Below are 12,858 nucleotides of genomic sequence, written 5' to 3' on the forward strand. Positions count from 1 at the left end.
CAGGCCAGACGACCTGGCTGCACAGGCCACATCGAGGATACTTTTTCTTCACTTAAGAGTCCTGGGCAGTCATTGATCAGGGTGGGGAAAGGGTGGGAGTATGGCTGTGGTGATGACCTCAACACATTTACAGTTTGAAAAACCAAAACAACCCTTGTCTTGCTCAACATGGAGGATGGTTCTTATTCATGCCCAGTGTGAAGGATGTTTAAGAGGGGTCGGAAGTGTCAGTGAGTTAGGCGGTAACTGCAGTGGTTCTAGGGAGGATCCTGGTATATTGGAACAGAACAGGCAGTGGCTCTTCTGGAGAGGCATGTACTGAAAGTAGAATTCGGAGTTCTCAGTGATGTGCTGGACATACTGTGTGTTAGGGGAGAGGGAATATCGTGAGCGATGTAGGTTTCTGGCTTGGGTGGAGGAGGGCCAGTTATTGAGATAAAGGATGCTGGAAGAGGTCTATGTTTTGGCAGAAGAGCCCAAATTTGTTTGTTGTCCTGCCTGTGAAACAGGCAAGAGGAGCCCAATGGGCAGTTGGGTGGACCAGAAACCCAGTTCAGTGAATCATCTGCTTGAGGAAATCCATGTTCCCTTTCCCTCCCCCTTTCTCACCTGCCCCAACTGCGCCACACATAATTATTACACAGGGTACTTGGAGAAGGAAGGGAGCATCTTGGGGAGATCTTCCTGGTCTCTAGGGTCAGGCCAGATGAATGTTGTGGGGTGAACTGTAAATGCAGGAACTGCTGCAGCTATGCTGCAGTTACTGCTTACAGATAGTTCTCAGGATCTACGTGGGAAAGGTGGGGTAGAGGGAGTTAAAGGGAATTGAGTTGACAACTTGACAAAAGTGTTGCCTAAACTTTTCTTTGAATGTTTCGCTCCACCAAGAACCCAAGTCTTTAAAACTGGGTAGAAAAAGTACTCTTAATTAGAACCATGTTTCTACCACCTGTATAGATACTGGAAATTGCATTATTATCTGTGTGAGAACTGCTGGAACAAAAGCATGGGAGAATGAATAACATGATCCATGTATGGTGCTTCTGTGAAGCAAATGACTCAGTTATTCTAGAAAGTCATTCCTTCTATGGTAGATTTGTTTCCTCTTTGGCTATTCACCCTTGAGCCTGTTCATGAGCTTCTTCCTGGGCTATTCTTTCTTAAGGTTACTTCCCAATCCTCTTCTCTTCTTCATTCAATCATTGGTTAAACTCACCTGCTCATCTCCATGGTTTCCACTGGAGCCCCTGAGTTCATCTACTCCATGGCGTAGCTCTTAGGTAAGCTCATCTACCCTGTGGCTTCCACTGTGGCCCCTGGGTGAGCTTGTTTACCCCATGACTTCTACTTCCACTGTAGCCCCTGGATGAGCTCATCTATCCCATGACCTCCTCTGTAGCCCCTGGGTGAGCTTGCCTACTCCATGGCCTGCTTTACTTTTACTCCTAACACTTCCCATTGGACATCTATGTGTGTATTGTATAATTTGCCTAGGTTGCCTTCACTTGAATGTCTCAAAGTCAGCAATCCAAAGCTGAGTTCATCTACCACCATCCATCTAGTCTTAACCAGAACTTGGGGTTAATCACGCTCATTCTCCACACTCAAACAGCTACTGTCCAGGTGGTTGTTTCATTTAACCCATTTCTTCTCCACTCAGTTTCTTGTGCATAGCCTTAGGGTAAGCCCTCATTATTTCTTGCCTGAGTTGCTCCAGTATAACATGTTCTTAACTGGCATCCAGGCTCCCCAGTCTTGATGGTTTCTAATCCATTCTCCTGCTAAAATGACTATTCTGAAACACAAATCTGATCTTACACCCTCCTTTAAAAGTCTTTACTGCCTCTCTGCCATCTTCAGGATTAAAGTCCAGATTTTAGTATGGCTTTGCAGGCCCTTCATGAAATCATGCAGCTCTTTCCACTGCTCTCCTCTCTCCACTTTAATAATACTCAGCTCATATGACTCCTCCAATGGACTGAGCTCTTGCTTACTTGGTATAGTAGGTTGTGCTGTTTCCTCTGCTGAAACCCCTTTTCCAAGCATACTTAGCTTAAATTGACAGGTTGGTTTATTTCAGTTTGCCTGAAAGACCTGGTGTAATGTACATGAGTCGTCTTATTTATCACTGAACATCTAAATCTCTTTCCTGTGTCCAGACAATCTCTGACCTCGTGCCAGATGCCTCCTCCTACTATAGAAGCTGATAATGCAGGTACTCCCTTTCCAACCTCCCTTGCTTCTAGGGAATGGACATGGGCACATGATCTATACTGAGCCAGTAATAACCTTTTACCCTAAACTTTGAACTGGAAGCTTTTGGACCCCAAGACATAGGTACCATGCAGAATCCACTCTGCTGACAGTGGCTGTGGTAGTGCTATGTCAATAATGTTATGTTGTACACAGTCCCTAGGTGAGCTCATCTACCCTATGGTATCCTTGCTGGACCAGTTCTAGGTGTGACTTTGGACATTGCTCCTCACTGTATGACTGCTCAGCCTGGTTCTTTAGACCTTTTAGAGGGCATATGAACTACCTGATAACCTCTTAACCAACCCTTTCTTTGCCCAAATAAAGCAGAATTGGTATTTGGCTTGCAAGTAAAAACCCTGCTTGATTCAGGTAGATTTCCAGCATCAAAACTTTCAAAGACAGAGAGCAGAACACACTTTTCTATATAACTGCAGTGAAGTGACAGATCCCTAATGCATAAAATTGTGTAAACCTCTTGGTTTGTAGGTAAATGAATAGTCACAAGACTTAAGAGGATCTTGTGTTATGTATGCAAGGACGTGATGAAAGTCACAGGGTATTCCTAGAAAAGAACACCAAAATATTGCTGTGATCATAAAGATTGTTAAAGTGTAGATGCGGAAATAGACGTAGAGCTTCTTTTTAAAATATTTTTTATTGTGGTAAAATAATAATTTGCCATTTTAATTATATTAAGTGTACAATTTAGTAACATTAGTTATAGGCACAGTGTTGTGCAATCATCACCACTATCAATTTCCAAAACTTTTTCATTCCCCCAAACAGAAATTCTGTACTCAGCAGGCCATGACTCTCCATTTCCCCCTTCCCCTAGTCCCTGGCAACTTCTGCTTTACTGTCTGTCTCTATGATGTTGCCTATTCAAGACATTTCATGTAAGCAAAATAGTACATTTATTTGTCCCTTTGTGTCTGGCTTATTTCACTTAGCATTATATTTTTAAGTCTTACCCACATTGTAGTATGTATCAGAACCTCATTCCTTTTTATGACTAAATAATATGTTATTTTATACATATACTGAATGTAATCTATTCTTCTGTTGATGGACTCTTGGGCTATTTCCACCTTTTGGCTATATTAGTACAAATATAAATAATGCTGCAGTGAACACTGGCATACAAGTATCTGAGTTCCTGCTTTCAATTCTTGTGGGTATATACCCAGGAGTAGAATTGCTGGGTCATATGATAATTCTGTGTTAAATTTTTTGAGGAACCTCCAAACTGTTTTCAATAGCAGCTATGCCATTTTGCATTCCCATCAGCAATGTACAAGGGTTTCAATTTCTCCATATTGTCACCAACACTTATTTTCCATTTTCTAAATTATAGCTATCCTAGTGGATGTGAAGTAGTACCTCATTGTGGTTTCTATTTGCATTTCCCTAATGATTACTGATGCTGAGCATCTTTTCATATGTCTGGAACTTCTCAACTATGTCATTTGTCTCAAGAGCATCTTGATCTTAACAAGTGAAGTTCCATTTTCTGTAATTAGCATTTTTTCCTAGAAGTAAGAGATTGGGGTTCTCTATTATTTATCATTTTATGGCCAGACTTAGCTCTCAAACATAAGGCTTCCCTATAAATACCATTAAAGGCTTGACAGTCAGCAGCATTTTAAAAGTTATGCCTTTTCTTCAACCTGATAAATGATGTGTATGCAAAACCTGCAGTTAACATCATACCTAATGGTAAAAGATTGAATGCTTTCTTTTTCTCTAAGATTGGGAACAAGAAAAGGGTACCTTTCCTTACCACTTACCAGTTTTATTCAGCATTGTCCAGGAAGTTCTAGCCAAGGCAACCAGACAAGAAAATGCATCTAGATTGGAAAGGAAGAAGTAAAACTACCTCTTTTTGCAGACATGCTCATGTAAATAGAAAATCCTAAGGAATCCATTCAAAACAATTTAAGGCCGGGTGCAGTGGCTCACGCCTGTAATCCCAGCACTTTGGGAGGCCGAGGCGGGTTCATCACGAGGTCAGGAGTTCAAGACCGGCCTGGCCAACATGGTGAAACCCTGTCTCTACTAAAAATACAAAAATTAGTTGGGCATGGTGATGGGTGCCTGTAATCCCAGCTACTCAGGAGGCTGAGGCAGGAGAATCACTTGAACCCAGGAGGCAGAGGTTGCTGTGAGCTGAGATCGCACCACTGCACTCCAGCCTGGGCAACAAGAGCAAAACTTCGTCTCAAAAAAAAAGAACAATGTACAAAAATGAATTGTATTTCTATACTTTGGCAATAAGCAGACTAAATGTGAAATTAACACGATTCCATTTATTATAGCATCAAAAAGAATAAAATGGAAGACTAACTATAGATCCAACACAATTCCTATTTGAAATCCTAACTGACTTATTTTCCAAAATTACAAGTTGATCCTATAATTCATATGAAAATGCAAGGAACCCCGAATAGCTAAAATGATCTTAAAATAAAGAACAAAGGACTCATATTTCCCAATTACAAAACTACAGTAATCACAGCAGCATAAAAATGTCCATGTAGTAAAATAATAAAAAATGTGCATGTAGATCAATGGAAACAAATTGAAAATCCAAAAATCAACCTTCATATTTTATGATCAGTTCATTTTTGACAAGAGTTCTGAGACAATTCAGTGGGGGAAAGAATAGTCTTTTCAACACATGGTACAAGCATTTGGATATCCTCATGTAAAAGGATGAAGTTTGGACTCCATGCTGTGGTCTGTTTCTGTCTTTCTAAAATTCATATGTTGAAACCTAATCACCAGTGCTATGGTGATTTTCAGTCACCAAATTTGCCAGCACCTCAATCTTGGACTTCCCAGCCTCCAGAACTGTGAGAAATAAATTTCTTTTGTTTATAAATTACCCAGTTTATGGTATTTTGTTTATAGCAGCCCGAATAGACTAACATACACTATATACAAAAATCAACTAAAAATGGATTAATGACCTAAATGTAAGAGCTAGCAAGGAAGACATGGAAGATGGCAAGAAGAAAAGTTGCATGGACCAGGCCAGGAAGGGGCACATGTAACTCCTACTCACATTTTACTGGCTGTGGAAGTCAGCCATGTAGCTATCAGGAGACCATATGGGAAGACCCACTGGGAAGCTGGGAAATGTAGTCCAGCTCCGTGCCCTAAATAAAGAGGAGATGATTTAGGTGACTAGATAGCCATCTCTGCTACAAGGAGGTTGCCACTGGTTATTCCTATGGACCTCCACATTCTGAAATTCTGTTCTATATTAGCTCTCCCTCATTAAACCCTACAGTTACAAGAACTAAAAAGAAGCAAGACCAGTAACACTTCTTTTCCTTGGACATAAGAAAAAGGTAAAGTTAGCCAGCAAAGTTAACTTTACAGCAATCTTGCTTGCAAAAAATATGCCCCATGATCTTGTAGCCTACCTGTGTATCAGTATGATCCTGCCCTGAGACCATGATGATCTCTGCTGATCTCTGGCCTGCCCCTGTATGAGTGAAGGGATAAGGATGGTTCTTGTTCTTGATATAGAGGCTAGTTAGATGAAGCTTTTGAAAATAAGTGAATGCTACCTTATAGGGGGACAAACAGGCAAACAAGTAATGGCTCAGAATGAAACCAAATGTATGAATTAGGTTCCATCAAAGACCCTCTGGAATGGACATCAGCAAGTTGGACAGTGCCCCATTCCAACCAGAGGATTCTTCCCTCAGTGGCAGGATCACAAGAATAAATTTCTTTGTCCATCTTAGTTAGAGTACCTTGAGGGTATCTGTTTTGTGAGTTGATATATATTCTCAATTGAAAAAGTAGTGTACTCCAGCTGTGAGTTTGTAATCTAATTGTACATAATGTGCTCTGTGGATATGATTACAGAGACTGATGGAAGAGCTAAAGAGAAACAATAAAAGGGATGCTATAAACAAGGCACAATGCTGTTAATTTTTAAGAAACTGCATTCTGCAATGTCTTAAGGGATCTTGCCCAGATAGGATAGGATCCTGAGCTTCTGTATTATTCCCCTCACTCTGCAGCGTACATGTGTTTAAAATTCATGCCTTTATTTTAAGTTCTGTACTTAAGCTAACTGTTGCATTTTTTTCCTAAAACAATCACAGAAAGACTATAAACCAGTGCTGGATGAAGTATTTTTTTACCAGCCCACCATGAGATAAGCACAGAAATGGAAGGTATTTAGAAACTTCTAAGGCAGTTTGATACCATTGTAGTATTTAAGCACACGATCAGTGGGCTTATCTTGTTGAACAAGGTATAAACCAGTTAGGGTAGTGCTCAATTTGTATGATGATCTGCATGAGGCCAAGCTCATTTTTGTCACATGTGGTATGCATTAGTTTGCACAACAAAACAGACTGGATAACTTAATAGAAAATCCAAGCAGGGTGCCAATAAGGCACCCTGAGACCTTTCTGAGACCTTTTTTCCTAGCTTTTAGATGGCCACCATCTTGCTGTATTCTAATATGGCCAATTCTTTGTGTGTACACAAGCTCACTGGTATCTCTTCTTGTAAGGATGGTAGGCCTATCATATCATGGCCCCACCCTTAGAACCCCATTTAACATTAATAACCTCTGTAAGCCCTGTCTCCAAATACAGCCATGTGGGGAGTTATGGCTTTAACATATGAATTTGTTGAGTGCAGCAGGGCATTCGGTCCATAGGATAGTAGGACCATAATAGACTGGGAATTTAAAAATTGGTTCTTTACCACAGACAGTTCAAGTAGTACTCTAGGTATGATTAAGGTAAACAAAACTGGATATTACCAATTTAAAAACTAGAAGAAATTTGCTTTAGGTTAGAAATGTTTTAATATTTATCAAATTTATATAATCTTGTCATTTAATAAAATTGTTTCGTGTAAAACATCAAATCTTTAGAAGAGATTAGATTATAAAAACTGGATTGGATGCTGAAAAAAAAAATGTACTAATTCGTTAATTCCTACAGAGGCTTGGGTTTAAGCTTGACGTAATTACAGCATGGCTGTTCTTATAGCATAGCTGTCCTGCCTCTGCAGCTGACTCATCAATCTGTGCCTTTCCCTGCTGGCTCTGGCCTTCTGGCTTTCTGGCTTTCTGAAAACATGTCCATGGCCATTACATAAATACCACTATCTCAGCCATTCAGAAGAAGGCAGGGCACCTCCCTGGAGCCCTACCCCTGTGCTTCCTTCTCTATGTTTTATAATCTTAACAAATAGGAATGTTATTTTCATGATTACTCACGTTAAAACCATGGAACATTTTCAGTTTTGCTCTCTTTCTTTGGAGATCTCTTTTCTCTCCCACCTGCTGATTCTGCCTCCAGAATGCCTGCTCCCCCATATCCTCCTTTCTAAGGTGTTGTTAGCCTTGCACCAGGCTACTGTTACCATGTCTTATTTGGAGTATTTCAGTAAGCACCTTACCACTATCCTTCAGTTTCTTTCTCTCCAGTCTAATATTGTGAAGCACGGTTCTGACTATATCACTTACAAGCTGAAAAAGACTTTGCTGATTTCCTTTTCTTACAAAATAAAGTCCAGCTTCCTTAACAAGGGATTTAAGGTCCTCCGTAATCTGCCTCTTATCTGTCTTTCCTCCCTGCTCTCCCTTCACTCTATCCTTTCAACATGCATACTATATTATAGACATAGCTATGTTTTACATTTTTTTGCTTTTATGTCTTTGCCTGGAGTTTTCTTTGGCCTGAAATTTTCTTCCATCCAAATTCTGTTCTTCAGAGGACGCTTTGTTCTTCAAAGTCTAGTTCAGATATCACCTTTCCCACAGTTTTCCTTAGTCTCTCTGTTTAGCATTAATGATTAATTAATATGCTCCCATAAGATGTTGAAGTGTCATCCCTTCCTTTACTGTGTTTTCACTCTCTCTTAGTTGATCAGTTTTTTGAGAGCAGGATCCATGATGTATTCAGAGTTGGCATTACCCCCGTCCCAGATCACAGTACTGAGCATGTGGTTGGTGCTCAGGTGGGGTGTTGCTAATGTAAGGCTGTGATCCATATGTGGAAGAAGAGCACAGGAAACTCAAATTGTGAAGAGAATGATAATGCCTCTCTACATCTTTTTGAGAACCAGGAGAGCAGAAGAGGCAACTTTGCATGTGCCCTTGATTCTGCTCAGAAGGCAGGAGTAGATCCCGTAAGATTACTCTTTATTGTACTTCCTGAGGAAGATAGTCAGTGGGTATTCAGTAGTCAGAAGGAAACCTTGCCCCAGGCTGAGGTATTTACAACTTATGGTTTTAGAAAAGTGGCAAGTTCTTAGCAATATGAAGCAAAGACATTCTCTTGATTGTATCCATTGATTCTAAGGCTAGGTTGCAACTCATCAGCTGTGCTTTTATTCTATCACCAGTAATATCACCTCTCCTATTCTTGATATTGGTAATTTGTATCTTTTCTTCTTCCTCATCAGTTTGGCTAGAAGTTTATTGTATTTCTCTAGGTTCTCCAGAAAAACAGAACCAATAGATTATAGAAAATGCGATTTATTATAGGGAATTGGTTCATGCAGTTATGGAGGCTAAGCCCCAACCCAGGATCCACGTGGCAAGCTGGAGACCCAGGAGAGCCAATGGTGTCATTCCACTCCTAGTCTGAAGGCCCGAGAACCAGGAGAGCCCATGATGTGAGTGCTGGCGTATCCAAACGCAAGAGAAGACAGGTAGAGAGAATTCTTTCTTACCCAGCCTTTTATTCTATTCAGGCCTTCAGTAGATTGGATGAGGTCCATCCACTTTGAGGGAGGTATCTGCTTTATTCATCTGTGGATTCAAATATTAATTTTATCCAGAAACACCCTTATAGACACAGCCAGAAATAATGTTTAATCAATTATCCTGGCACCCATGGCTCAGTCAGATTGATATATAAAATTAACCATCACATTTACAGATCTTCTTAAAAAATCAATGAAACTTGGGATTTTGTTAATTTTCTGTATTGTTTTACTATTTTCTATTTATTTGCTTTCTGCTTCATTCTTTATTGTTTCTTTTCTTTTATTTGCTTTTGGTTTTCTAGTTCCTGAAGATGGAAGCTGAGATAAAATTTCCTGCTACATAGTGTTTTAGTGCATCCCACATATTCTGGCAAGTGTTTTCATTTTTGCTTAGTACAAAATACTTGCTCATTCTTAATTTCTTCTTTGACCCATGTGTTATTTAGAAGTATGTAAGTTTCCAGATATTGGGATTTTCCAAAGATCTTTTTGCTACTGATTTCTAATTTAATTACATTGTAGTCAGAGAAAACATTTTGATGAGTTAAGTCTCAGTCAAAATTATTTAAATTTATTTTTAAATAAATTTAAAAATTTAGACTTACTTAATGTCCAATAATATGATCTGTCTTGGCAAATGTTCCATGTGCATCTGAAAAGAATGTGTATTCTGGTATTGTTGAGTAGAATGTTCCATATATGACAATTAGGTCAAGGTGGCTGATAGTTTTGTTCAAACTTTCTGTATCCTTACTGATTTTTTTTTTTGTCTACTTTTTCTATTTTTGAGAACAGTATTGAAATTTTCCATTGTAATTGTTGTTTTGCCTGTTTCTCCTTGCAGTTCTATCACTTCTTTTTAACCTCTGTCATTTGGTGTATAATTGTTTCATGATCTTCATGAATTGATCTGTTTATGATATAATCTCTTTATCCCTGGTATAATATTCTTTGCTTTGAAATCTACTTTGTCTAATACTAAGTCAGCTTTCTGTTGATTTATTTTACATCCTTTTACTTTCCACCTATTTGTGTCTGTATATTTCAAGTATGTTTCCTTTTGGCAACATATCATTAGGTCATGTATTTTTATCCAATCTGACAAGCTCAACATTTTTAACTGGGGAGTTATGGCATTTATATTTAATCTGATTATTGATATGATTAGATTTAAATGTATCATATTGCTATGTGTTTGCTTTTTTTTCTGTTTTTGTTTGCTATTTTTATTTTGTTTGCTATTATTTATAATTTATTACATTATAAATAATAGCAAACTAAAAATAGCAAGCAAAAACAGAAAAATAGCAATACATCTATGTTATTTATGTTACAAAGAGCAAACAAAATAGTAATATTAATATTATTGTTAACTAGGTAATAATACATAAGTATTTTTTATTTATTTGCCTCATCTGTCATTTGTTCCCTTTTCTTCCTTCCTTTAAACTCATAGAATGTGTGTGTGTGTGTGTGTGTGTGTGTGTGTGTGTCTGCATATGAGTGAAATTCCGTATTTTTCCTTTTTTAATTATTAGCTACAACTTTTTGTTTTGTTATTTTAGTGGTTACTTTAGGGTTTATAGTATGCATCTTTATTTTATCACAGTTTACCCTCAAGATACTATACCACCTCACATCCAACATAGTATAAGAGCCATGTAATAGTTTACTTCCATTTTTCTCCTCTTTCCTAGTTATTTCCCAGTATTGAGTCAAGACCCTTCCGAGAACTCTCTCTTGTGACCTTGAGTTAGGTTTTCTAGTCTGGCTGGTAGGAACAGACATTATTCTCAGTCCTCTGTCAACAGAGCTCTGTTTCTTCCAGTCTGGTCTGATGTTGCTTTCCCAGACTTCAGATAGTTTCCTCACATACATGTGCTGGTAGACCTCTACTGAAAACCTGGGGGAGACCCATCTGCAGATCCCCTGAGCTATCTGTTGCTGTGCAGCTCTCACTCCTTTTGTTTTCCTGCAAACAGCTGGTGCCAACTTGTCCCTGGATTCTCATCATGACTCAGGAAGTCTGCTGTGCTCAGCCTGACCTTTTCTCCCCGCACTGTGGCCTGGAGACTTTCTTGAGGCAGTAAGTTGGAGCAGCTGTAGGCTCACACTGTTTTCCATCAAGAACCACAGTCCCTCACTGCCTGATGTCCAGTGTCTTGAAAGTGTTAGTTTATAAAGTTTATCTCATTTTTTGGTTGTTTCAGGTAGAAGGGTTACTTCAGCTTGGTGGAAGTGGTCTGTTAGGATATTTCTAATAAGAATGTAGTATTTGTAAGTGTGTAAGAAGAATGAAAATAACATTTTTTTCTCAATTTCTATAATTACTGACTCCATCTTTATAGTTGCTAAGGCCAGAAATTTCAGAGTCATCCTGACTCACCTCTCTGCAACCTCTAGTCCAAAATTCTTGTTCATACCACTGTAAAATATAATATATCCATAATCTGACAACTCCTCATGACCTCTGCTGCTAGCATTGCGGGTGGCAAATTACTGAGCCTCTCTGTGCCTCAGTTCTTGATTTTGCAAAATAATGCCTAATAATAGTACCACTTGATAATACTGTTATGAAGTGTTAATAAGTCATTATTTTACAAGTGCAGAGAACAGTGCACAGTATGCATTAAGAATTTTATGAGTGTTTGGGCTGGGCACCGTGGCTCATGCCTGTAATCTCAGTACTTTGGGAGGCTGAGGTGGGTGGATCACCTGAGGTTGGGAATTTGAGACCAGCCTGACCAATATGGAGAAAAAATTAGCTGGGCATGGTGGCACATGTCTGTAATCCAAGCTACTCAGGAGGTTGAGGCAGGAGAATCGCTTGAACCTGGGGAGGCGGAAGTTGCAGTCAGCCAAAATCGCACCATTGCACTCCAGCCTGGGCAACAAGAGCAAAGCTTCATCTCAAAAAAAGAATTATGAGTGTTTATTCAGTGACAAAGGCAGAATTGGGATTCTCTCTCACGTCTGACTGGCTCTTGAGACATAGCTCTCTCATGTTACCTCTGCTTTTCTTCTGTGCCTAGAGTTGTGGTCAGTGCTGGAAAATGCAAAATGGTGAAAAGAGTGAACACTTTCCCAGAAGACACTTGCTAGTTGGGTGACAGGAGGTAAATATGATAGAATCATGCTTTGATATAGTGAGAGATCATGGGCTGTAGCCCACCCCTCTGGGACTAGTCCTGGTAAAAGTCCCCACATCTGGACTTCCCACTCTTCTCCACACTCCCACCCCAGCTTATAGCCTGGGCTGTCTGAAACCACAGTGGGGAGCTTGTGACCTCCTGGGTTTAGATGACAAGACTCTGCTGCTTTAGAATTTGGCCCTAGTACCACGAACCTCATTGTCTTTTGTGTGTACTGCTCAGGAAAACACTTTGGAGCAAGGCAATCCTGACAGCTGCGAGGATCTAGTGCTCTGACCCCACAAGCATGGATTTCATCTCACAATGGAGAACCCCTATGTGCTTTGTGAGTGGTTTCTGAATTCATGCAAACATTTTCTCCCTTTAGAGAAGCTTATAGTTTCATGTTCTTCTCAGACTACAGACATGACCCTCTCTGATCCTCTTAGATAGCAGGCCTAGTTCAGGCTGTATATCCTAAAACTAAAAGTGGGGTGCTAAGGTGGGAGCTACAAGGAATGAAGGGCGATGACTAACAGACACAAGCAGCGAAACAAATGAATGGGCTCTGCCTGAGTCTGTTTATCCACAATCATGATTTATATGTGAACAAAGATGCTTAATTTTTTTTATAAAAGATTATTTTCAGTCAGAGATGGGGATTTGACGTTAGACGTTAATTTAATATGGAAGAGTTTATGCAGACTCTACTCTAGGACTA

The 12,858-nt window shown here is 39.5% G+C and overlaps 1 protein-coding gene across 9 annotated transcripts in view; it reads left to right on the plus strand.

Annotated features, from left to right (window-relative positions):
• Positions 1 to 12,858, plus strand: part of ANO10 (anoctamin 10) — a 286,509-nt gene that overhangs the window by 139,886 nt on the left and 133,765 nt on the right. Inside the window, exon 11 of one of the 9 annotated variants that reach the window (XM_074404028.1) lies at positions 8,783 to 9,214. The exons of the other annotated variants lie outside the window; for them this stretch is intronic. Within the exon in view, the coding sequence (XP_074260129.1) occupies positions 8,783 to 8,812 (30 nt within the window). The 3' untranslated portion in view covers positions 8,813 to 9,214. Of the gene's footprint in view, positions 1 to 8,782; positions 9,215 to 12,858 lie in introns of those variants that run through there. 9 annotated transcript variants of the gene reach the window in all.

The sequence above is a fragment of the Saimiri boliviensis genome, chromosome 8, assembly GCF_048565385.1.
Source record: "Saimiri boliviensis isolate mSaiBol1 chromosome 8, mSaiBol1.pri, whole genome shotgun sequence".
Classification (NCBI taxonomy): Eukaryota; Metazoa; Chordata; class Mammalia; order Primates; family Cebidae; genus Saimiri; species Saimiri boliviensis.